Source organism: Tricharina praecox (assembly GCF_024521635.1).
Source record: "Tricharina praecox strain CBS 144465 chromosome Unknown BZA05scaffold_29, whole genome shotgun sequence".
Classification (NCBI taxonomy): domain Eukaryota; kingdom Fungi; phylum Ascomycota; class Pezizomycetes; order Pezizales; family Pyronemataceae; genus Tricharina; species Tricharina praecox.
This window is the reverse complement of record NW_026250431.1, coordinates 188,833-213,110: the sequence shown is the minus strand read 5'-3', so window position 1 is coordinate 213,110 and position 24,278 is coordinate 188,833. Positions and strand designations below refer to the sequence as shown.

The window sequence follows — 24,278 nt, the reverse complement described above, 5'->3', positions numbered from 1 at the left end:
AAAAATATCCTGTCCGAGATGAAGGCGGTAATTGAAGTCATTGGAAAGAAAGGATCCTCCAAATGCCACGCAAGAAGCCGCGCAATTGACGCCCGTGCCCGGATGCCATAATGCATTTGCAAAGACTTGACCGAAAATTCGTATGTATGGGTGGCTTTTGTGCGATAACAGAAGTTCATCCAAGGTCCGTCTCTTCCAGAACCAAAATGTCTCCCCTCCCCAGCACCGACCACATTCTCCCCCACACCTCTTTACAGAGCCCTTAGAGCCTGTAAAAGCATCTTCGCCCTCTTGTCCTCATACTGGTGCCTCTGCGTCTCCTTCACGCGGGAATAATACACCGGACAATCGAGGGAATCGCACTTCAGCTCCTCGGGGCGGGAGACATCGCTGCACGATACACAGATCCTCCGGATATCGTGCATCCGCTTCTGCGCCGCGCACAGCTGTATCTGTGTCTTGTAGATTGATACGTCGCGGCTCTCGGAGCAGGATGGGCACATTACTTGCGTGTTATGTCAGCACAGGTGGCGGGTGGAAGAGTGCGTGGGGGGGTGTCTCTTACCTTTTCCGCTGGAGGTTTTGCCACGGCAGATGTAGCACACCAGATTGTCACGTATGAGCCACCCGTCCAGCGTGGGAGCCTTGCGCTTTCCGTCGTCTACGAACACTCGTGGGCGTCGGTACTTTGGCATTTCCTTATACCACAGCGCGACGGGTGCACCGATGACATTGAAAATGCGCGCCAAGGGTGGGATCATCTTTTTTTGAATGTAGTAGTCTATGTCGAGCATCAGGTGCGGCGAGTGAAGGTATCTGTCCACTTCAATGGCGCGGTCCGAGATGCGTTGGTGCTCGAGACCGCCAGCGATTACTACGTAGCTGGTGGACTGTCAGGGAGTGGACTGGTGGAAAGAACGGGAAAGAGGGCCTACGGAATGCGCTCGCCGAATTGGGGCTCGTTGCGGTGGTCGACGTCTCTTCGTTTTTTGGCTATGGCCATGTGAGGCTGGATGGGTGCTCCTTCGCTGAGGAGTGTCAGTAACGATTGCGAGAAATCAATAGGGAGATTTGGTACCGGGAGTTTGCGAGCTTTACTTCTTTTGCGATACAGAAATCCTGAACCGAGACCTTGCCTTGCATCATCTTGGTCCACTGCCGGAGACAGTATTCCTTGACCTGCGAGAGATCCTGAGTGCGGAAATGGATCCTGCCCGGTCGCCTACATGTAAGCTATTTCTCGCCCAGTTCCGGTGGACGAAAAGGTTCCTTACTTGAGAGCAGTTTCCTGCATCTTCTGTATCGCCGGAAAATAATCCCTCCGAACTGTTTCGATTCCCTTGGCGTCGAAGTCCGGCTCCTTCTGGTCGCGGTATTCATACTTCAAGCCAACGTACCGCTTTTTCATCAGCAGCACCGAAGGCAGATAGACCTTCTCGAACTTCAGCTTGATAGGTTTCGGATTCATAGCGGTCACCCGTTCGGCAATCTCGTATCCGATATCGAAGGCCTCGTCTTTGCTTCTGCCGGGGAGTTCGACAAACAGACTGTCGGTATCGCCGTATACAACTCTCGCACCCCAGCCCTCTTCGTTATTGATGAGGTTTATCGCCTACAGAGCAGTTGTGTAAGCCAGGATACTCAGTACTGCTCTGGATCCACGGACTTCCCCACCTTTTCAAGCGTCTCCCTCCCGGATTGTACGATACTGTCCGCGATCTCGGAACATGGCATACGGCCCGAAAAGCTCGCCGAGGTGTACCCATATGTGACATTTGCCGTCAGCTTGAGCGCCAGCTGCCAGCTGTTCAACATCTGCTGCAGGTGCTTGTCGTCCTTGTCGCGCTTCATCCGGTCCTTCACCATCACGCGTGTGTCGAGGATCTCGGACAACATCTTTGCCAGCAAAGATTGTCGAACATGCGGTTTGACGAACATCATGCCGTTGGGAGATACTATCCAGATATTCTGTCAGGATTTTGATGGTTCATGGATGAATTCGACGTACCATTGATATTCTCTTCGTGCAATCCGAGCAAACCAAGTGGACGTTTGTACTCGGTAAAGCCCAGCTTATTCAGACGTCCCTTCCTAACTATTCTACCCAGACACGTCGAGTAGCAATAGTTGTACGCGATCATGATGGAGGGATAGAGTGATTGAAAATCCAGCACTACCACCGGGTTGTTATAGAACCGCGAGTCGGGCTCCATATTGAGGGCTATACTCTCGATGGCGTTTTGACTAGATACCTAGCCACTGTCAATACCAGTCCCAATACGATTAGATGTAGGTACTCACTTGTCTCCTAGACGGCGATACCAAAATGTAGGATTCCGGCTTCGCAATTCGAAACATCAACGACTCCACCTTTAGCTGCGAGCCGCGGTTGAATACGGACTGAAAGTCGACACCGATGAGCCGAGCATGCTCGCTGTACACATCAGCTTCTAATCGCCGCACCAAGACAGCGGCACGTCGGAAAAATCCTACCTGACGATAGTGATAAAATCCTGCTTCTCCAAAATCTCCAGGTCGAGCCGGACGCGTATGAGGAAGTATTTGATGACTCGATGAATGAAGGCCATGATACCACCCTGGAACCAGGCGGTCAGGTCCTTGTATGCATAGTGCGGTATTCTTTCACACCGTCAGCTCCTTCAGGTTTCGCTCACATCCCAGCTATGAATCCGCCTTACCGTTTACCCAGCAAATGAAACACCACATTCTCCATGTTGTAGCCCAGAAGTCGCAACTCACCCTTCATGGCCCGCCAGATGTTGATGGTGTGTCTTCCCGTGATCTTGACCACACCTTGGTGGCTCACATTGTACAGATCCACGTCGCTTCCGGCACGGCCGGAGGTGTAGATCTTGGCCCTTGAGAACTCGTTGATAAGATCCAATCCTAACACTACAGTTAGACTGATGGCACGGACACGGTAGTGCTAGGAGGCGAAGCTTACCCTCAAGATGCTTTGCGCGTTCGATGATGTACCCCCACGAACTCGAATGAATCTCGTAGCCCGTGAGAATATCAGGGTCCAGGTCTCGCACGATATTCACGAGTGAATTCATCATGTACATTTCATCCGGCTCGATGGAAACTTCGACATCGGCGAAGCGCCGGAACATGTCTTCTGTGAGGCCGTCGCCGACTGCCAGGATGCCTAATCGTGTCTTTCCACCACCTCCGGGCTGGACACACCAGAAGACACAGGCTATGGAATTGATTTTTGGATCCGGCACCAAATCACCAATCGTATTGACTGCGATAATAACGTTAGTCCTGGCATGGATATGTGGAGGCTTGCAGAACTCGTACCATGGATTTCGAGACCCATTACACACATTCCAGCGCTTTTCTTCAGAGGGCCCGATTTATTATTTTTCCGTGCAGGTTTGTGGGCGAGACCATGACTATTCTGCGTTGGGCCTTCGATCTTTCACAAGTCAGCAATGCCAGTAGGATTATCCGGGCAAACACACCAACTCACCTGAGAGAGCAGCTGTGCTCTGACTCTGTCACCGTTCAGTTCTCCACTCTTGGCCAGCGTATCCGACTCCCACTTACAAACCTCTTCCAGCGTGGGAGCCTCCAATGCGTACATCCAAGTCGATATTCTAGTCGACCGTACCCTTCCATTTGGCCACTCGACTTTTGGCCATTTGTAGGGCCTCTTATACCCCTTCCCCACATCAGGATCAAAAGCGGGCAAGTGAATTGGATCATGCGTTTTTATGTCGAACTTCGTCGGTCCGTATTGATACTTCTTTCTGGGCATATCTGCTCGCTTCCCGTAGAAAGTGTTCGTGTAAATAATCCCCAATTTCGACTCGGATTTCTGGATTTCCGACATCGATGGAGGTTGTTTGGAGTAGTGGAAAATCGGATGGGTGCCTCCGATACTGAAGGCCTCACGTAGACCTAGCACAGCGGAATCAGGCGGCTGCGAGGGGTCATGAGAAGATCGAAGATCGAACCACAGCAGTGGTAAACTGTCTGCGGTAATGGCCGAACCCGATCAGCGACCATATCGCGAGGATTCAAATAAGAGGTGGATTTACCTGAAATTTCAGAGAATTTACGTTTTGCATGTTGCGTCAAGATCTCAGTACGAAGTTCACCACTTGCAGGCAGAGACGGGTGACTTTCAATATGGTTCTGTTCTCCTAGCACACCGTGTTCCACCGTTTGCTGATCCTCCAGCCCTTCGCAGCCCAAGGCTTCCAGTGGTATAGCATCGAAATCGATCCCGTCGAGGCCATAATCCTCGTCCTCCTCGTCCCCCTCCGGTTTTCCTCCGGCTTTCCCTTTCATCTGAACATCAACCGTCTTATCCATGGATTCCACACGTTCTGCGGCGGCATTCTCCCGGCTTCCCACCTCCTCAGCGGCCTGCTCTCCTTTACCAGGCCTTCTCGGGGGCACAGTATCGAAGGACGCCAGATAGTCGACGCTCTCGAACGCCGTGGGAATATAGCATTCGTACGGGATCCTCCTCAGGATATTCCTGAGCGTGACCTTTCTAGCATGGCGGGAGCGGTTCTCATAATCAATGTGATCGCGGATGGCGTCTCTATAATCTTGCTCCTCCACCCACGGCTCCTGCTTGGTATCCTCTCGCGCGGTAGATGCCGGCACAGACCAGCCGCTAGCCTCGGGTTGCGTCCGCTCGCCGTGCGCTTTCCATAGCTCGTCGAGACTGTGAAGGTGCTTTAAGCCGGTGGAACAGGCGGCGGCGGACTCGGCGGAAAAGTCTTGGTGGATCCGACGCTCGACAATCTCGTACCGGTTCAGAATGTCCGCCGCTCGTATGTCAACTTCCCACCCGTGGTAGGAATGTTTCGGGAATCGGTCCTCAGGTAATGCATCGTGATCTTCATCAGATCGAGAGCCTTCCGGTGATCCCCACTCCTCCTCCTTCTCCTCCTCGTCCTCATTTTTTTTATACACCCGCCTATACTTGACCCTTTCCTCATCAACCTCGACAAACCCGCAGCCATAGAGGTTATAATCAATTAAAAACTGCATAGTATAATTGATATGGCCCTCAAACGGCTGCAGCGGTCTTCCCGCGACCCCTCCACCGAGGAGTTCATCCATCAGGCCGGATATATGCCTCGGGCTGTAGAGGTAAATCTTGCAGTAGAGCTTCCAACCGACATTGTAGCCGTAGAACGGGACGCCCTTGACGAGGGCAATCGTGGCGACGTACTGCTGGACGGTCTTACCGTCGCTCTTCTTCCTCGTCCTGTTGTTATTGTTGATGTATCCTCCCTTGGAATACCGTGCTTTCAGCGCAGCATCGATGTTCCGGCGGAGTTTCCGGATCTCGACTTGGGCGGTTTCCACTGCTCACTGACCGTCAGACCTTCGAATCCCCTATTACCTTCCCCACCTTCCTCGCACGGGAATACTCACGGTTGAACTGTTTCGGGGTGACATAAGCGGCGGGATACTCGACGTATAGGTACGGGAGCACTCCGTGGACGTGGGCACACACGCGCTCTCCGCTCTCGGTGGACCCAAATATCCGCAACACTGGGACTTGCGGCGAGACATCGCGGGAAATCGTGGGCAGAGAGGGATCTAGCTCGCTCGGGAGTGTGCTGTAGAAGTCGAGGTTGTCGAGGCGGACGCGGAATACCATCACTGGACGATGAAGGAGGTGGGGAGTCGCCGTGGAGAGCCGTAGGGGGAGCTGTAGGGGAGCTGCGCTGGCGGGATATATAGACGATAGTGAGATGACGCGACAGGGGACGTGTAGATTGGCCTGGCACGTGATAATCCGTGACAAGACACGTGATATTCCACGGGCGAGTTCAAGTGTCACTACACACACGATAGGGAGGTTTCTGCACCGCTGCATATCACACATCTTGTCATCGGTGGTATTATGTTTTCTTATAACAGTATGATATCATTAACACCCCCGTCTATGCTATGCCTGGGTATTCTATGCCCACTGTCTACGAATGACCGGTCTTGCAGGATCCCATGGTCCATGAATTTCGCTGTTCATCATTAGCACGCACACGTAGCCACCATGGAGGGAGCCGACATACTTCTTATACTTCTGCAGATCAATCATCCACCAGCCACAACCTCCCATGCCGGCAATGACACCGAGGACCCAAGCCAGGGCCCACCCCCAGCCCGCCACAAACCACAGGCCCGCAGCGGCGCCCAACACCAAGACCACCGTCAGGGCCACATGCCAGTTCCAGCTGATATGTTTCAGGGTGCGCCTAAAGACCGGAAACAGGCCGAAAACCTGGATGCTGAAGAGCATGAGCGAGAACACGTGGCTGGTGTCCGTCAAACGCGACGCGAGCACGACGCTGCTGGTGATGGCCGCGTTCGTCGAGAACGACGCGGGAAAGTTCCGCTCCACACTGCTGCTATAGTCGAAGCTGAGGAAGTTTGCCATGAATAGCCACGTCGCGATCGCCCAGATGCTGTCCGATGTTACGCCTTTGGTTAGCGAGCGCAGGATGGGCGAGAGACCGAGCAAAGTGAAGTAGATTAGGAGCGCGGATTTGAAGGTGCTGATTATGCGCGATTTGCGCAGGGAGGTGTTGGCGGGCTGGTAGGCCGGCGGCGGAGGAGGAGTAGGCGGACGCGGGGTGGTCGGTGAGGAGCTTGGGTACACAGCGGAGTCGAATGGCGGAAAGTAGCTGCCGCTGTTGAAGGACGACCGCTGCTCGCTCGAGAAATCTAGTCCTAGGCCTTTATGGTTTAATGCTGTCGCCGATCCTCCTCCACCGCCCCCTCCCCCTCCAGCAGCGAGATCGTCCCGAGAAGTAACCGCACGATCCCACACCGCCCATCCCGCAATCGTGAGGACCGTCGAGACGGCGACAACGGAAACAGGGGAAACAATCTCAATGTAGATGGCCACGAAACTCGTCACGAAGATGACGGCGCTCGCGAGGTGCTGCACGACTACGGTACTCTCGGCCACCAGCGAGTAGAAGTCGTACGGGTGCACGTTGATGTTCCGCTGCAAGTCCTTGAGGAAGGTTGGGTCAACCCAGTTGTCGGGATCTGTTTGCTTCGCCAGTTAGATGGATTCAGAGCGAAGGGGGGAAGATGGGGGGAGGGGAGGGTACAATCTTGCTTCACCCATAGAAGCTTTTTCCATGCCGCCCGCCGACGGGGTTGATGTGAGCTCGATCCGTGCCGCTTTTTTCGGGGTTCGGAGGTGGACATGCGCCGGGTCGTTGTGATGCCATTCGCGGCGGTGGTGATGATCGGTACGGGTTGCGGTAGGGGTAATTGTGATTGCGTCAGGGAACTCCGTGGTGGGTGTTGCGGGGGTGCGACGGGTGTGGGCATAAAGAGTTCGGGCATCGTGGCAGTGGCCGGTGGGGCGGGCAGGAGGTCGCGAGTCGAAGGTTTCCGTAGACTTCAGGGAGGCATCGGTTACTCGAGCACGTCAAGCACGTCGAGTATATACTCCGACACGTCGGATCCTCGGACGCCAAGGCACTAGACGAGAATGGTTGTAATTACTTTTTTCGAGTATTCTCTTTGTCTTTTCCATATATTCTTTGTCGGTCTCTATCGCTCTGAAGATTTTATACGGTCGCAATGGTCTGCATTCGGGGCCGGATATAAATGCTTTCGACTAACAATCCGATGAGATTTGGTGGGGAACGAGAGGTTTGTATTGAAGAGACATACAATATACGTAGTAGAGTATGCTACAAAAAGCTCCTCCGGTCACATCCTGCCCACCGTCTTGACGTGAAAATCTGTACCTATCGCTATGACGGATTATACTTGAGGATCAAACAAGTCTTTGCTTGAGTCTATCGGATGAAAACTGGCTGCGAAGAGGAGGCCTATGCAGGGCAGACGGCGAAGCTTCACCAACGATCACTCGTTCTAACAACACCAACACCCGACGTGTCTAAATAACCGATGCCCCTATCTGGCAAGCCTTTTGCTAGGTGATGGAATCGGCAGGCAGGGATGCGCGTTGGTGGGGCTCGTCTGTATCGCAGGGCTTTTGGGGCGGGAGAATGGAGGAGAATGGGGGAGAATGGAGATTGCGTTCCATATTATCTTCACGAAAATGGGGCTGGACTGGGCGGAGAGCAATCGTTAGGGAGCTGACGACCATGGGTCGCGGACAGTCGACAGTGGGCGGAGAAAGGGTTCGGCAGCTGTCATGATCCAGCAACGTCGATGATGCACCGATGATTGCAAAAAGAAAAAAAGGGCGCGGGCGAACTTTCTCGCGTCGAGCCGGGGTAAGCTTCCACTACCATCCACTACTCTACCACCCCCGCAACCAGCAATCCGCGACCGATATATAATCCGCAACAACGGCCCTCCACCAGACGACATTCACGAGCCGCAGACCGCATTTCCCACCAAACCACAGCTGAGCCCGACCGTCTCTCTACGAAGACCACGATGCCGTCCCCGCCCGCCGCCGCCGATGCCTCCTCCAGCTCCATCACCACAACCACCACCCCACCCACAAGTGACTCGGTAACAGCCTTGGAGTTCGTCATCTCTACCCTCTAGCTGCCACGCGCTAACCCGCAGTAGTTACATCAACTCGCAGCTACAGCTCGAATCCGAAGCGCGCGAAGCGCTCCCGTACAGCTTCGACGCGTGCACGCGGCCTCTGGGGGTATTACGGCAGAGCCTGTACGCGTGCAAGACGTGTACGTCGCGGACACCCAGCACACCTCCCCCGTTCGGCTGGCTCAACGACCACGCCGGCGGCGGCGGCGCGGCGCTCTGCTACAGCTGCTCGATCTCCTGCCATGGCGACCACGAGCTCGTCGAGATCTTTGAGAAGCGCGGGTTTCGGTGCGATTGTGGAACGCTGAGGGTGCCCGGCGTCGCATGCAAAATTAGGAAGGAGATAGATGCGGAGGCGGAGGATGAGAGACTATACGGTCAGAACTTCTGGGGCAGGTTTTGTATCTGTGAGGCGGTGTATGAACCGGAGAAGGAGGATGGTGTCATGCATCAGTGTTTACTCGGTGACGTCTGCCAGGAGGATTGGTTCCACGATACGTGTATGGTGGGACGCGAGCCGCCGGCGTATGTTAAGGAGCAGAAGAAGAAGGAGAAGGAGGAGGCGGAGTTGAGTGGGGAGGAGAGTGTGAATGGGACGAAGGATATGAACGGAAAGTTACCGGCCGGCACAGGTGAAGAAGCAGCTACCACATCGGTTGCGGAGAAGGAAAAGGACAGTACACATACTAAAGGTTTCGCTACAGTAGCAGACGAAAATCGGGAGGAAGATGAGGAGGAGGAGGAAGAAGATGACGATGACCGTGCCAAACGTCTCGGCTTCCCCGAGGACTATGCCAACGTGATATGTTGGAAATGTCTGGAAGCGAATCCGTGGCTGAAGCAGCTCGCCAGCTATCCGAAATTCTTCGCACTCGAGCGGAAAGGAGCAGTAAGCGAGCAGGAAGCAACCACCACGGTCGCCATTGGTTGCTCCCCACCGAAGACCGAAGCCTCACAGCCAGAGCCACAACACGGCCATAAGCGCAAAGCGTCCGATCCCTCGGAGGAAGGGTCCTCCTCCTCCTCCACGAAACGCGCACGGGCGGAAGACCTTAAGGTGGAGACCACGGTCACCTGCACGCTCCCCTCCCCATCTCCCCTCCCCACTGTATTCTCGCTCCTCCTACCCAAGGCATTCCGCAAGGCGCTCTGCCACTGTCCCTCCTGCTTCCAGCACCTCCGGGCCTTCCCGATCCTCCGGGAAAAGGAGGAGGCGCATGAGCCGCAGGTCAGCCGCTCCGCCTCGCCAACCGGCAGCATCTTCGAGGAGGGCGAGCGCGCGCTCAACGGCATGGACCGCGTGCGTGCCATCGAGGGCGTGCTGGCGTACAACCAGCTGAAGGATCGCGTCAAGGCTTTCCTCGAGCCGTTCGCTAAGAGCGGGAAGGTCGTTGGTGCCGAGGATGTGGCGGCGTACTTTGAGGGACTCAAGGAGGAGAGAAAGTAGTGCTCAAATATCTATCTATCTTTCGGAATGGAATGGAATGACATGTGATGGTTGCTCTGTATTGTTACCTATCTCCTGTTTCCATGTAGCATACATACCCTCGGGAAAAGCATAATTGTCATGTACCTACCATTCCTACTGTAATGTGCTTTGGTGATTTCGCTGGCGCGGTGTATGTTGACTGTCTTTGTGCTGCGGCCCGGGTTGAATCGCCGGTGGTGATCCGGGAAGCGGACTACATATTCCCGGGCTTCGATTCGCTTCTTCTCGCTAGTTAGTCCGTCGCTTTAAGGTGAGCTGGCATGCAGCGACTTCCAGGGAGAAGCAATTCACGTCTTCCATAGCTATCTTGGCGTCGGCGCTATTCGACACTATTCAACACCATGCTTGTCGGGTTCATCGGGTTCAGCGAAATTCATCGGGTTCATCGGCCGGATTGTAGTTTATTCAATCATAGCATTCGACCTCAGTACTGCAGATTATAGTTACTTGGAGCCTATTTGGGTGGCTGCTGGAAGCTGCATCTTGAATCTACCATACGATACCAAATTTGGATGCAGTTTGAAAGTTGAAACCCTCAGTTTCCGGGTTATGGGGACTTGGTGAGCGTTCGGCACACCAGCCCAAGTGGCATGATAATTTGAGAAACTACAAATTGTCGACTGAGATACAACTTTACAGATCAACTCTACGGTCAACTGGCACGTAGACCCGGAGTGAGGTGTGCTGTTGAACATCTGGGATGCTGAATGGGCCATTGGGGGAGACGAGAGCTTGTGGCTGCAGCTTTGGCAACCTTCCACTCGTCAGAAACCCCAGGTTTGACATTGAAATTGCAGTTGGTTCCCGGACAGGCACGTGCACTATCCCCAAAATTCAATTCCTTTCCTTTCTTACCACCGATTGTGAGTGCGTGACGTGTGTTTTCCCTTCAAGGTGCTTGCCCTCCCACGTGGGGCGTGGGTTTCGCCGCCGTCCGGGTAAATTCCTCGCTACCCCACAAAACCCGCATCGCGCCCACCCCCCAAGCTTCTTTCTTACACAACTTCATTTTCCTCTCATCTCATCTTCTCCTGCCAACCAAGTAACAAAATCCGACACTCGGAAACATCACAACATCAACGCACCCAATAATACCACCCGATTACCCATCCTCAGTCACTAATGTGAGGGCCAATTCAAAGCCCTACGAGGGCGTTACTACCGACTCTCGAAAGACGAAGACGAAAGAAATCCTGCGACAAAATCAATCATTTGGTTCGATTGCCCTGTATATCAAATGTTTTCCTTCGACGGAAGTGGCACTGATCGTGCCTGTCAAAGCGGCTATTGAGTTCGTGGTTGGTAAGTTTCTTCCTTCCGTGCCTATCCTATCCCATCTCGCCGTTCTCTTACTGATTGCAATAGCTTCTACCACTTCTCCAAGTTTTCTGGCATGGGAGCCTTTTCCGCCCCCCAGTGCTAGCACCGTTCCCCGAAGGCTGTGTGTCCTGTGACGTTCCGTTTCGCAATGCTGTTTGCAACGGAATTGGTGTTGGCGCATTGTGGAGGGCTTAGGCCCCGCTACCTGGGATTGGGCTTCGGCCCTTTCTATGACACCTGGGATGGGCTTCGGCCCTGCCCACAGCGAAGGGTTTCGCGGCTGCCGACAATTCCGGCTACAAAGGCCGGTCGAGCGCACTGCTGAGGATCCCGATGAGATCCACCTATCGGCTGTTGCCTGTGCTTTATGCACACCTGCTCAGAATACCCCATATGTATGTTGAACCTGTTGTTGTTTTAATGTTCAAATGGCTGATAATTGTTTCAGGGATAATAAGATCCTTTGCTTCGCGGCGCCGGATTGGGCCGGCAGGCATCCTGCGACTCAACCAGAACAGCAGACTTTTCTCGCGCGCAAATGAATGAAGTTGACGTGGAGGAGGAGATCTTCGCGGTGTCAAGAAATGGCGAGCCGCGTTTCTGAAAGAGAGGGCGCAGGCGTTGCTCGACGAAGACACACGGGTTCGTGTTAAGGAGATGATGCATGGTCTGATGGCTGCAGAAAGAATTGAGTTTTGGCTTTTTAGTTGCTTGCATGTGGAGTGATTGTTTTTGTTATTTTTCTTTAGCATATCGGATCTGAATAGGAGGATGGTCTTGTTCATCGCCCATTGTGCCTGAAGATATTTTGGTCTAGTGTGAGAGATTCATTGTAATAAAAAGGCGTGGATACTTGTGAGAGTAACCCAACATCACCGTCCGGCGACAAGAATAGTGAATACTGCGCCTTATCCTTTTGATTGTTTCCACCGAGCCGAGCTACGTCACAGGGGGTGGAGAGACAGGTGTAGGTTATGATGTCGAGCTGATGTCAAGTGGTATATGTATGGTGAGGTGACTGTGCGGCCGAATAAGAGATCCCTCGCCGCCGACTAAGAGATCCCTCGCCGCCGCCGCACGACCTATGCCCGCTCCACAAGCCAGCCTTCTTCAGCCAGCTGGTGGGCGGTTCCTTGCTACATAGTGACGCAATTCTGACTACCCCCTGTGTCCCCCACTCGCCCTCCGTTACGGTGAAATATTTTTGACGATCTAAGGGATGTGAGATAATCTGCATCACAAAGCAAGAGTTCTGTTTCGAGGCATGTACAACACATCACGCGTCGATTCTCCTGCGGCATGCTACTGCCTACTGTGCCTACTGTGCCCACAGTGCTCTCGACCAGGGACTCCGACTTCCCTCCGCACTCCAGAACACTCTCGATAGCCTTGTGCAAAACAATCCTGGTATCGACCGGCTCATGCTATTAGTAGATCCGAGAATGCCATCTGATGCTTTCAAGTAAACCTCCAGGCTGCGGACATCTCCATATGGAGATTCTAGATTCCACCCGACCCAGTAGTCCACGATCCGGGACAGCAACCGGTGTGACGCAGGTTGCAGGTGTGTATTCATGGATGCACACGCCGACTACACGTGGGGAAGGGGTGCACTCGTACATAGAGTCGGTAGGTACCGGTAGCTTTCCGCAACGACGTGGTGACGCGCGCGCGCCCGGCAAAGTGGGCTCGGCGACGAATCCCACACACACACACACATGGACGGGAACGCGCTCAGGATCGCTCGGTAGGGGGTCGCCACGCTGAAACGAGTCGGGTTCTTGGGCGTGGCTGGAGTCGTGACGGGACTCGGGAGGGCTTGGGACGTGGGCCCTGGGGACACTGGAACGTGGATCGCGACAGGGTCAGGCACCACACCACACCACCACACCAAATCTTCGTTGGAAATACCGGTAGGTACATATCTATGTGGCTTCGTCCGTTGCGACGGTTCGTGGAGGCGGCGGTGGACCGGTTTCCCCTGTGCCACAGATACATATCAATTCCATCATGTATATAGGCTTGGCTGGACGCGAGGGATGATAGAGTTCCCTGTGTTTGGGCGTTGCTGAGGCTATCCTCGTGGTTAGTCGACACACATGGGACCCGACGCTTGCGAAGTGTGAAACTCAGATCGCGTCGCAGCGTGGTGCCTGGTGGCAGTGGCCATGTCGCGTAAAACCTCCGATGCAAAACCCGCGTCCCCTGAGGACATACACTCGGCCGATTAGGGTTTCCTCCTCCAGGTGATAGATCTGCCACTGCATGCGCCGGCTGTTCCTGGGCTCTGCCTATGGTTCGCGGTTCTCCTTCCTGGTGTGCCACTCCTTCGCCAGCGTCAACCTGTGGGGTTCTGGAATTGTGGTGGTTTCTTCGGTTGGTGAGGATATCCCACGGGTTCCATTGCCAGTCCTCAAGGTCTTCGTTTCCCTTATCCGCAAGGTCTCCATACAACTCTAGTGCACGTAATCCACGGAATCCCGCCTCTTTTCAGTACGAAGTGCACAGTGTTAGCTCCATTGGGAAATCCTGAGGCTGGAAAGTTGAGCGAGTGAGGTACCATGAACGAGTGAGCGAAAACGATGGAGGCTCTTCACACCTGTCGACGCGTACTATGTATTCCCATCTACACACACGATCGCGGTCAAACATCTTCCTCGGCATCTAGTGCAATGTTTTAGATGGTATTGGGGTGCTTTAAAAAGCTTCCTCGCGACGTGAGCCGAGCGGTTACTCACATTGTCACGTCTGCTGGTAGTTACTCGGTTCCCTTCGCGAATGTTGGAATCCCCCGGCTACAGGTGCCCTAACCATACCCTTACCTCACCTTGCTTCCCTACCACTTACCTCACCCTACCTATCCCATCTACATACACCTGGATATCATCCACTGAACCCTCCTCCATCAACTCCCCCTCTCCATTCCAAACAAACCGCCCCTCCACCTAGTCGGATCCCACTCACTACAACCGCCAACCCCCCGCTCTTTCTCTCAAACTCCTTACCTGCTACCCTCTTCTCTTCTCTCCCACACCTAATCCCCTCCATCCCATCTCTCCCCCTCCCTCCTCCTCCCCACCCTGTTCCATTTCACCCACCCCAGTCTTTCTTCAACCCCCCCTCAAGAGATCATCGCGAGCAGCACACTCGGGTTTACAATCAGCGACCTCGAACTGTACCTCTCGAATACACACCTCGGACTCCGACAGCTTTCTCCCGAGGAGCGAGAACTTCTCGATCAATCAGTAGGTTTCAAGCACACAGCACGCGCGACCGCAACAAAGACAATCAAAGCGGTAGCGAGCAGAAACAACAGACTAATCCCTCTTGGAATTCCCGGGAATCGTCTCCTACCTCGATCACCCACTACTCTCCCATCGTGTTGATCCGAAACAACCCCTGACTTGATCACACTCCAACTAACCAAACAACCCTTCGAAACTTCTTCAAGTTTCCTACCTTTACCACCACAACCACCACTACCACTTCCACCTAACGACAGACCCACCTCGTCGCGTCATTTCCAACAAGAAACCCCCATCACAAGTTAACAATGGCTACCACCCGCTCGTTGAAGGTATGTACTCTTCCCACCCGACGCGAAGGAGAACAAATACCAGTTCCCTCTCGTTCTGCCTCCCCAAGTGTGCGAGCTAATACGGACGGGTTACAGTGCGTTGTTACCGGCGATGGAGCCGTCGGCAAGGTAAGCAAAGCTCCTCCTGAACCCTTATCTATCTCTCCACCTCCTGCTTCAAGCTTTCAACGGCGAGAAACTTAGCTGACATTTGTCCCCGCCGTGCCAGACTTGTCTGTTGATCTCGTACACCACCAATGCGTTCCCTGGAGAGTACATCCCGACTGTGTACGTTCCTTTCCTCTTCTGTTTCCTCTGCCGAGAACATGCCCAGCTCATCTCGACGTTCACAGCTTTGACAACTACTCCGCCAATGTCATGGTCGACAACAAGCCCATTAGTTTGGGCTTGTGGGATACCGCCGGACAGGAGGATTACGATCGCCTGCGTCCTCTGTCTTATCCTCAGACGGATGTCTTCTTGATCTGTTTCTCGATCGTCAGCCCCCCCTCGTTCGACAATGTTTTGTCGAAGGTATGTCACATCTGCCCCCCTCCTCCTCCTCCTCCCTCACGCCGTTACGATCACTGCGTCCGATAGTCTAGACCTGAGCTGATAACAACTCACCCTTCTCAGTGGCATCCCGAGATTTCCCATCACGCGCCGAATGTTCCGGTCATCCTCGTTGGCACCAAGCTGGATCTGCGCGATGATCCCAAGACCGTCACCGCCCTCCGTGAGAAGCGCATGGCGCCAATCACGTACCCGCAGGGGATACAGCGTTGTAAGGAAATTCACGCTGTTCGGTATGTTCCCTATTGCAAGTACGTCGCTACACGTGCATGCGATGACCCATTTACGGAGACGGCGATACTAATTGTCCGGGACCAGATACCTTGAGTGCTCGGCCTTGACGCAGAAGGGCCTCAAGAATGTCTTTGACGAAGCCATTAGGTGAGTTTCACGCGATCTTACCTGTAACGTCTATCGTTCGTTCTAACCGTTGCGATAGGGCCGTTCTCATGCCGGCGTCAAAGCCAACCAGAAACAAGAAGTCCTGCACGATCATATAGGCACTGGATACCGCGAATCGGTGTACTTGGAGAGGCGGGAGCGAGTCACGAGGTTCTTTCAACATTTGTGTCTCTGTGTTTGCCAGCATGTCTTTCCCTGTTTTCCTTTACGTCCTAGTCGGTGATTGTGAATGGGTTGCCATTTGGCACACGACTTCTTTCTGATGATGGCTTTCCCCCGCAAGATCGCGATAACAAGTGTGCTTCAAGGTTGCGAATGTTTTTTTCCTTTTTTTCTTTTCCTTCTTATTATTCCCCCTCTTCTTGCCCCAAGTTCTGTTCCACCATGTAGTTTCTCTTTTCTTTTCCGCGCATCAGAACGTTGTGTTTAACTAGTAGGTCGTTTGTGTACAATTGTTGTTTCTGTTTCTGTCTCTGTCTCATCTCATCGTTCTCCCTTCGTGAAACCGACTCCCTACTCAAACATAACACCCCCTCTATGGTGGTCACGGCGCTTCTGTGTTTGGGCGGTTTCGCGATTGAATCCTTTAAGATCATGCACTTGTAGGCAATGGCGTCGTTTCCCGGTGCCTTTCGGAGTATTCCAAACATCAAATGGTATTCCTTTCCATCTATCTGACTAGATCTCTATACCTCGCGGTGACCTTTCCAGAGCTCACACATACTGATGTGAACATTCCAAAGCTTACAGATACCGATGTGACCTTCCAGCGCACGACAATTGCTAATTAATCCAGACGACGTCTTCGGCTCGGGTGCATCCCATTGCCCTCATCGTCGGCCTGAGCCTTACGCTCACTCCTGTCCTTCACCCGCTCCGCAGCCGTACGCTGTCGCTCCTCGCGCAGCTTCTCGTTCTTGACCGCCAGTTTATCCCTGCGCACTTTACTCTTCCCTCCGCCACCTCCCGCACTGTATATCCCGAACAGTCAGTTCAGCCATCCATCCATCCATCCAGGGTTGGGGAGGAAAAACGTACGTCAACTCGACATTGATCTTCCTCGGCTCCGACTTTCCATCGTTAAACATGCTGTGGTGGAATTTCGACAGGCACAGCTCCATCTTGTCGTAGCGTGCGAACTCGAGGAACGCGTAGCCCTTGCATTTGGTCGGGTTGTCCTTCATGGTGAGCAGACGGACGGAGGTAGGCTCGACGGCGGCGAAGTGCGTGGTCACGGTGGCCTTCGTGGCTGTGTAGGGGAGGTTGCCTGCGACTGACTGTTAGCAGTCGGGCCGTGGAGACGGGGGACGAGGGCACGAGGAGACGGACCGATGAAGACTATGAACCGCGACTTTTTCTTCGCTTCCGTGGACTCCGCCGCATCTTCTCCTCCTTCCGTGGTGGTGTCCTTCGATTTCGGGTCCTTCTTCGCCGCAGGCTTCTTCTTCTTCGTCTTCGGCTTTGCAGACTTCTCCTCCTTATCACCTTTCACGGTGGCAGCAGCAGCCTCCACCTTCTTCTTCTTGGTTTTCGCAGGCTTCTCCTCCTGGGCGGCGCTTCCGACTGTTGCAGCAGCAGCCTCTACCGTGGTGGTAGCGTCGCCCTCACCCTCGGCGGCCTCCTCCTCCTTCGAGCGCTTCTTCTTCTTTCGGCTCTTCTTGTCCCCCACTTCTTGCACTTCCGCGTCTTGCACTTTGTCGGATTTCCGTTTCTTGCTCTCGCCCGACTTCGCCGTCTTCTCGGGCTTCTCGGTCTTCTCCGCCTTGTCGCCCTTCACCGTCGCCGTCACTACATCGTCCGAGGCCTTGTCCGATCGCTTCCGCTTCTTGGTGATCTCCTGGGTAGACATGTTCGCCGTTCTATTCCGTTCCGTTTGGGGGGGAGAATCGGTGGGGGGTACGTGGTGGAGGGTGGGGCGGGATGTCTGGCGCGCGTGAGTGCAGAACTCTTGGTGTTTTACTTTTACTTACACCGTTGCCACGGTCGGTCGAGCTTTTTTGCAAGGGCCAAGACGGAGCTACAGAAAACTACGTGACGCCGACCGGGGTCCGGCACCACACCACAATCTGGGATGAAGTTGATCATATGTGCGTGCTCCACATCGAGCGTCTACATATCTCTCGGGTTGTCAGTCATGGGATCTGCGTATGTACGGTACTGCCGTCACTGTGTTCATGCAAGATAATGCTTTGACCAACAGAGACAAAGAAACTAACGGGGAGAGATTGGGAATATTGGAAATTACTTCTGCTTTCCACGGTAGTTATGCCTGGGAACTGGCCACCGCCGCCACCTAGGTACATAGGCCCCAGGTGTCGATGTCTGGGCAGTCAGCCTGCGTACCGTGCTGCTCCGTCGCTTTCCGTCGTGGCGTGCGCATTCCTCGCAACCTATGTCCCAATATTGATCCCGGAGGCTCCACGCTCGCAGCAGCATCCTCTACCGCTCCGACCGACCGCCCTGGTAGCCACGCCTCCTGAGTCCTCATCCGCCCAGCTTCCACCTGCGGAACATCGTGAGGAATCAGGCCGAATAGTACCCCTCTTTATCCCAGGTCACGACCGCTCACTCGCTGCCCATCCCGCTCGATAAATTTTCCTTCGTGTAGGTAGTGCGTAGTGCGTAGTGCGTATTCCTTGCACCAGAACGTAGCACCGCTCCCGCGTACCCGCGCACATCGTGGGCAGTTGGAGCCTTGCAGTAGGTACGGTACCGGGGTTGTTTTCCGGGTTGTTTTCCGGGTCCTTCGCCTCGGCTGTCAGCTTACTGTGTTCCGTCTTATGGTTAAATCGACGTCATCTGGCCAGGTGGGTCCGATGGAAGGTAGGTAGACAACAAGGCTGGCGAGTCGAAGGTCAACGGCTGTAACGGAGGAGCCCACTCGACACCGTTGGTCGATGCTCGATTCCTGTGAATATGTAACCAGACGTGGCCGTGACTGTGGCAGTGCAGCCCGAAATAACCGGAAAAGCTGCGGCATTGGTAGAAATGTGGCTGGCCATGTCTATCTCGATGGACCGGAAGATCTGAAGCTATGCATACGAACGTACTTCGCATCCACCACAAGGTCTCGTGATGAGACAACCTGGTACCAAGCATGGGTGCCTTCTTGACGAGTAGAGTAAACACCTAACATGTATGTTGTACACCATGTTCATTAGATAACCCAGCTTCACGCCCACCACGGTCATTGTACCTCTCCAGCGAGCCTTGCCGAGATTGAACATGGCAGTTGGGTGATCAGAGTGTATCAAGTCGGTATAGTATAGTGGTTAGTACGAAGCTTTGTGGTTCCAACGGATCAGCTTAGACCCATGTTCGATTCATGGTACCGACAATATGAGAATTTCCTTTTTTTCGCATGTTCTCGGCTTCTGGGACAAGCGGATGTGGCTGGAGAGGGGTGCGTCTAATTTTTTTTCAGTGGTGACGATAGTCGGGTCGAATAAGTCACCCATTCGGAGGCCTAGGCTGGTGGTCCCGTACTCTACATGTCAGGAAGTTGCGAGCTGCTGTTGCTAGAGGCTCATCGTCTCCGATAGAGGCGACCACGCAAGCCACCGCGTGGCGTTGGGAGTGGCGGGACTGGAGAGAGATACGCGAGATATCTAACGTAGGGGACGCACCCTTCGGCCTACTAGCTGTGGAAACTAGCCACGAACTGGGAAAGGAGGCCTCTGGTAATGTTGATGGCCTTCCGGAAAATGAAAAATAAAGTAGGACTGGGCTGGAGTGAGGTGGAGCCTTGCGGCAGCGGCGGAGGCGGAGGCGGGGGTTGGAATTAGGTAGGCTCCTCTGGAGGGATCGGTGAACTACTGGGTAGATGGAGAAGAGAGGAGGAGTAGGATAGGGAAGAGATATGGAGGAGGATAGGGAAGAGATATGGAGGAGGATAAAGAAGCGGCGGTTGAGGGGGAGGGATATGTATGTAGTCGCCTGCTATAAATGATGAAACAAGACTGAATACCACATCTTATACAATGGTACTGGAGCATTCTAACTGGAAATTGTGGCCGGCAAACACCTTCTGTTACGACAAGTGTGGCTGCCATTCGGGGGTAGCAAACATGAGTGTTCAAGTCCTCCGCCGTCAAGCTAATCCGTGAACTCTTTCCTTTCACTGCTGAATATCCCAGTCTCGCTCATCTCCTGGACTTATATTCACGATAGGAAAGGCCAGGGCGGAGGGTTGGGGAAGCCACATCTGGCCGCTTCACGAAAGTTGGGTTGGTCAGTGAACATGGAAACGGCATCTGTGTATTGGCCACCAATGCATTCGTCTGAATGTGACGGCCAGGAACGGTGTTGATCCGTCGCTGGTTCGTCCTATTACCTGTACAGCCGAGCCTGCTCCCGACGACTGCCATCACCATTCTTCACGATTCGGTCACTGGATCTGACTCCAATGCAGTTCTGAGAATGGCCGTTGGCACGTTCTTTTCACGCCACTTAAGGTTACGGATGAACTCTGCCTGTTTGCACCTATTCATTTCGATTCCACCGCGTCGGTCGGTCCAGCGACACAAATGCCGTCTTTCAACGGGCGGACATTGTGTGATGGCCAACGTATGTACATCACCGTCTTCCCCAGAACGTATGATACCTACCCATTTTCTTATCCACGCGAACCAAGCCTTGCTGTGCGGAGACGCCAACCGCAGCTGATGGTCAGCGTGGAAACTCTGTGTCTTCATCGTAGTTCTCTTTCCAGCCACACGTCGCCTCCTCTCCGCATTATGCTCAGTCCCCTCCGGATTACCTATGCTGGGTACCCTGCGCATCATTCCAGCGTCCATCGCATTTCTCGCCGCTTGTTTACCGCCCGCTGTTCATTCCCTTGCCCCTGGAATCACCGCCCATCGCGAACACGTCGCAACGATAGGCCAGTACTCCGGGTAGTAACCCCTCACCGCTTGCCGCCCTGAGCACCCGCTGCAGTAAGCATCCCTACGGCTCGCCTGATAGGTCCACCAGCTGAATTCTATTTAGCGTAAGCTACGCGTTCTAATTCTCCACGTTGACCTGCAGGGAGCTTTTTTTTCTCCTCGGTCCCGACGACGACAGCGCACACCGCAAACAGCGCGAGGCTTTCGAAGGGCTGTGGAGGCGGGAGGAGCATTTTCGAGGGATACTTAAAGACGCCTTATTCTCCGTGCTTCCGAGGATACATAAAGACACCTTATTCTCCGAGCTCTCGAAGATACACAAAGCCGCCTTCTTCTCCGTGCATTCGAGGAACTAGCTCTGAAACGCCCGCGAATCAGAAACGAAAACCACAAACCCACAAACCCACACCGGTACCCACGCTACCACCACCATCAGCATGCAGCTCCAACCGCAGCAGCGCACAGCCGCACACCGGGAGCGAACCACACACGCGCAGACCGTCGCCTCACGGCGCTCCCGCATCGAGAAGCCGCGCGGAATCATGACCCGCTCCACACGGCGCGCCGAAGCCGCCAAACACATGGCCGAGCGCAATGCAACCCTCGCAGCGACACGACGGGTGCACTGGGCGGACGAGGACGCACCGACCGACGAGAAACTGGCGAAGGAGGCAGAGTATGTTCTGGCCATGTTCGAGATGGCGTGGGATGGGACGCTGGTGAAGGCCGGGAAGGGGACCGATACTAGGCAGTGGCGGACGTGGGAGAAGGCGGCGTGAGAGCCAGGTGCACGGGGGATGGGAGAAAAGGAGGCGGCGGAAAGGGCTGTGATGGATGTGGCGTAACTCGGCGTATTGGGCGGTGGATTGTTTGCTTTGCTTTGGCCTTTGCTTTGGCCTTTTCTTTAACCTTTTCTTTGGTCTTTTCTTTTTCTGAATTTTGTGTTTTTCGGTCTGTGGGCTCCACAGGATAGCAGGCTGCAGCGACGGCAGCGAATAGTAGTAATAGACCGGCTTTCTTCCCGGGCTCAAATTAGTGATCGGTGAAGTAAACCCTCCAGCTGCCGCCGCATAATATCATCGAGAGGACGAGATGTGTATGGTTTATTCGTCACGATTGCGCATCGTTCGTCAGGCATCTGGTGTGTTAGCAGCCGATCGTATGACACTGCGCCAGTGGGGGAGTGCGGGAAATATCCCTGCTCCCCCGCCTCGCCCCGAGGCTTAAACCAACGACACGCCCAGGTCCGCACCAACTTCCGCACCGATGTCGACCCAAGTATAGTAGCGGTTTCTATACTGATGGTACACTGGGTGGGGTCAAGCCCTTGGGGCTGATACCGGCAGTCGCCAATGGGAGCGCATGGTTCCTGGTTCGCGAGTACCCCCACCGACGTCAGTGCGAGCAGTTTGCTCAAGATCACGGTGCCATTCATGATACACGTGCACGGAAAGCTTGAACTTTGATGGCTGGGGAAGGAGAACACTATTGGGGGCTTCCGAAGAAAACATGTGTCGCTGCAATGCGGATTGCTACATGATATATGAGTCGGGATTGTGACAGTGACGGTGGGCGAGAAAGGGTACATATGGAGGACGGGGTATTTGGTGATAGCAAACGGTCGTCACTCGTGCGGCCATCACTATAAGCGACGCCCATAGGTACCATATAAGGTTGCAATTGCAACTTATCAGCTGCAAACACCAGCGTCACTGTGCACACCATACGATTGAACCGCAAATCCCTTCAATTCCCTCTCAATCAGACTTCGCACTCAAGACTCAAGCCCGACCCTCCACCAAACACTGCGACAATGAAAAAAAACAGAACAGAAACAAGCAAGACACGACCCCTTTCCGCCCAGGTATCCCGCCCCCGTTCCACCCAATTATCTCCACCGTAACGGCTTACTTGGTCTCAGTCTCAGCATCGTCGCTCTGGTCACTATTGTTAGCACGATCCTATAATAGAGTAGCAGTCGATTGTGGGGGGAAGGGGGGAAGGGGGGACGTACGCAGGGAAGGCAGCCTCCACAGCCGCATCCTTCGCCGCAGGCGCACTTCTTGGGGCCGCCGCATCCGCACATGCAGACGCGGTTAACGAGCTCGGTGGTGGCAGAGATCATTGTGCTTGTCAGTGATGAGTGTTTCGTTGGTGGTGTTCGAAGTGCGGATGTAGATATCGAAGCAGGTGTGGTGTGGTGTTTCGATTCGAGGATGGGGGTGATGATTTGATTTGATTCGATGTTCGCTTCGGTTCGGTTGTTGAGATGGATGAGGAAGGAATGTGTCGGAGTTCGAGGGGGGGGTTTTATGCGTATTTCCGTCGGCGAAAGTGAACGTAGAAAGTGGATGATTGGGCGGAATAGAATGCGGACGAATGTGCAGATCGGGGAGTGAGACCTCGTGAGGTCACGTGGATTCAACGAGTGAGGCTCTGCAGTCGGTAGGTCCCGTTACACTCCCGCAACCGAACCGCCACAGGAACATCGCAACCACAGCCAGCCCTCCGCAATAGCCAACCCAACCCGCCAGAGTATTACCCAGACAGCGGCCCCTCCTGACCGCCAGAAGCATGTCTGCAGGCGACTAAACACGATGCCGCACATTCCTAGTGCGAGGCAACTGGGTGGCGGAACGTAAGAATCCGTACGGTACTGTATTCATGCTGGAATCGTCATGACATGTGTCACTGACGTAACCAGCTGAGATACATCATCGAGACACACAAGACCATCAGGATACTGCCCGGAAAAGCAGCGTTGCGGAGCGAGCGTTGGAAGCATATTAAGCGACTTCCGCACCGCCGTGTCGAGTCCGTCCGAAGGCCTGGACGGGGGACTGGTCAGCTGGTGAGAGTATCTGGACTGGACGGACTGCCGCTGGGTACACGACTATGTCGAGCCTTCTCCACCTGTGAGCCCGAGCGGTTTTCGACACACAGCTGGAAGGCTTCACGAACTGGTGGAGTTTCAACGCTGTTCGAGCTTCTATAAACAGAGTTTTGAATCTGCACCAGAGCTCTCAAAGAGCTGTACGCCCGCCAGTCCTGTGGGGCTCTCCATGACAGTCTGATCTGGTGCTGATATTTGTTGGACTAGGGCTTCACAAGGCTCAGTCCCTAGCAAATTGATAGAACGGCGGGGGTCCTGGAACTGACTGGTAGCACACTGCACTCAATATTCTCCGATATTGTGACCAATAGTGACCAGTTGCAGGTATTTGGGAAGCATCCAGTCATATATTTTGTGTTCGATCACTTGGGATGGCCATGAATGCGAATGTTCAACCGGCAATGGCCATTCCACTCCAGCGTGAAGGTTGCTGATCGCCATTTGCGGCGACTTGGTGATAATTCCTGAGTGTTATACTTTGTCGTGCAAATAATAGGTGACTGTCGGCATGATTTCCGTGGCATCTTTTGGCGATGTGGGCCGTACTTTCCAGTCAGTTGCCGTCTTCGCAGCAGGACGCCCGAGTTGGCTGTT

General features: G+C 54.1%; 5 protein-coding genes and 1 non-coding gene across 6 annotated transcripts; 3 read left to right on the top strand and 3 right to left on the bottom strand.

Moving 5' to 3' along the window:
• On the bottom strand, window positions 1-5,653 carry BZA05DRAFT_459645 (zeta catalytic subunit of dna polymerase; the record flags this gene model as incomplete). The annotated part of the gene is made up of 15 exons (XM_051487641.1): window positions 1-505; window positions 566-882; window positions 936-1,028; window positions 1,079-1,210; window positions 1,275-1,612; window positions 1,675-1,955; window positions 2,009-2,252; window positions 2,302-2,434; window positions 2,494-2,640; window positions 2,700-2,907; window positions 2,966-3,268; window positions 3,325-3,442; window positions 3,497-4,002; window positions 4,068-5,354; window positions 5,425-5,653. The coding sequence occupies 15 exons, from the start codon at window positions 5,651-5,653 to the stop codon at window positions 252-254; spliced, it is 4,590 nt and encodes a 1,529-aa protein (XP_051336049.1). The 3' UTR covers window positions 1-251.
• A 221-nt stretch (window positions 5,654-5,874) lies between these two features.
• BZA05DRAFT_409208 (phosphatidylinositol:UDP-GlcNAc transferase PIG-C) lies at window positions 5,875-7,510 on the bottom strand. Its single transcript, XM_051484772.1, has 3 exons — window positions 7,116-7,510; window positions 6,069-7,050; window positions 5,875-6,017 (listed from the first exon to the last, which is right to left on the bottom strand). The coding sequence occupies exons 1-3, from the start codon at window positions 7,354-7,356 to the stop codon at window positions 5,960-5,962; spliced, it is 1,281 nt and encodes a 426-aa protein (XP_051336048.1). The 5' UTR covers window positions 7,357-7,510; the 3' UTR covers window positions 5,875-5,959.
• A 755-nt stretch (window positions 7,511-8,265) lies between these two features.
• Window positions 8,266-10,276, top strand: BZA05DRAFT_476742 (uncharacterized protein). Its single transcript, XM_051488270.1, has 2 exons — window positions 8,266-8,519; window positions 8,566-10,276. Exons 1-2 carry the CDS (start codon window positions 8,428-8,430, stop codon window positions 9,989-9,991), a joined length of 1,518 nt encoding a protein of 505 aa, XP_051336047.1. The 5' UTR covers window positions 8,266-8,427; the 3' UTR covers window positions 9,992-10,276.
• Window positions 10,277-14,906: 4,630 nt separating this feature from the next.
• BZA05DRAFT_459634 (P-loop containing nucleoside triphosphate hydrolase protein) lies at window positions 14,907-16,172 on the top strand (the record flags this gene model as incomplete). The annotated part of the gene is made up of 7 exons (XM_051487640.1): window positions 14,907-14,930; window positions 15,027-15,059; window positions 15,160-15,218; window positions 15,284-15,464; window positions 15,567-15,736; window positions 15,822-15,884; window positions 15,943-16,172. 7 exons carry the CDS (start codon window positions 14,907-14,909, stop codon window positions 16,001-16,003), a joined length of 591 nt encoding a protein of 196 aa, XP_051336046.1. The 3' UTR covers window positions 16,004-16,172.
• Window positions 16,173-16,564: 392 nt separating this feature from the next.
• BZA05DRAFT_409195 (uncharacterized protein) lies at window positions 16,565-17,873 on the bottom strand. Its single transcript, XM_051484771.1, has 2 exons — window positions 17,235-17,873; window positions 16,565-17,172 (listed from the first exon to the last, which is right to left on the bottom strand). The coding sequence occupies exons 1-2, from the start codon at window positions 17,752-17,754 to the stop codon at window positions 16,850-16,852; spliced, it is 843 nt and encodes a 280-aa protein (XP_051336045.1). The 5' UTR covers window positions 17,755-17,873; the 3' UTR covers window positions 16,565-16,849.
• Window positions 17,874-19,159: 1,286 nt separating this feature from the next.
• Window positions 19,160-19,242, top strand: BZA05DRAFT_t268. The gene has a single exon. It is a non-coding gene; the product is annotated as a tRNA-His (tRNA).
• Window positions 19,243-24,278: the final 5,036 nt, after the last annotated feature.

What these genes read in the sequence shown, in the direction of transcription:
- BZA05DRAFT_476742 (XM_051488270.1), top strand. Translation starts at nt 8,428, where the DNA reads ATGCCGTCCCCGCCCGCCGCCGCCGATGCCTCCTCCAGCTCCATCACC. An exon ending in GACTCGGTAACAGCCTTGGA is followed by an intron (nt 8,520 to 8,565) that starts GTTCGTCATCTC and finishes AACCCGCAGTAG; the next exon opens with TTACATCAACTCGCAGCTAC.
- BZA05DRAFT_409195 (XM_051484771.1), bottom strand. Translation starts at nt 17,754, where the DNA reads ATGTCTACCCAGGAGATCACCAAGAAGCGGAAGCGATCGGACAAGGCC. An exon ending in GCGGTTCATAGTCTTCATCG is followed by an intron (nt 17,173 to 17,234) that starts GTCCGTCTCCTC and finishes AGTCAGTCGCAG; the next exon opens with GCAACCTCCCCTACACAGCC.
- BZA05DRAFT_409208 (XM_051484772.1), bottom strand. Translation starts at nt 7,356, where the DNA reads ATGCCCGAACTCTTTATGCCCACACCCGTCGCACCCCCGCAACACCCA. An exon ending in TCTATGGGTGAAGCAAGATT is followed by an intron (nt 7,051 to 7,115) that starts GTACCCTCCCCT and finishes CGAAGCAAACAG; the next exon opens with ATCCCGACAACTGGGTTGAC. An exon ending in GATCTGCAGAAGTATAAGAA is followed by an intron (nt 6,018 to 6,068) that starts GTATGTCGGCTC and finishes AATGATGAACAG; the next exon opens with CGAAATTCATGGACCATGGG.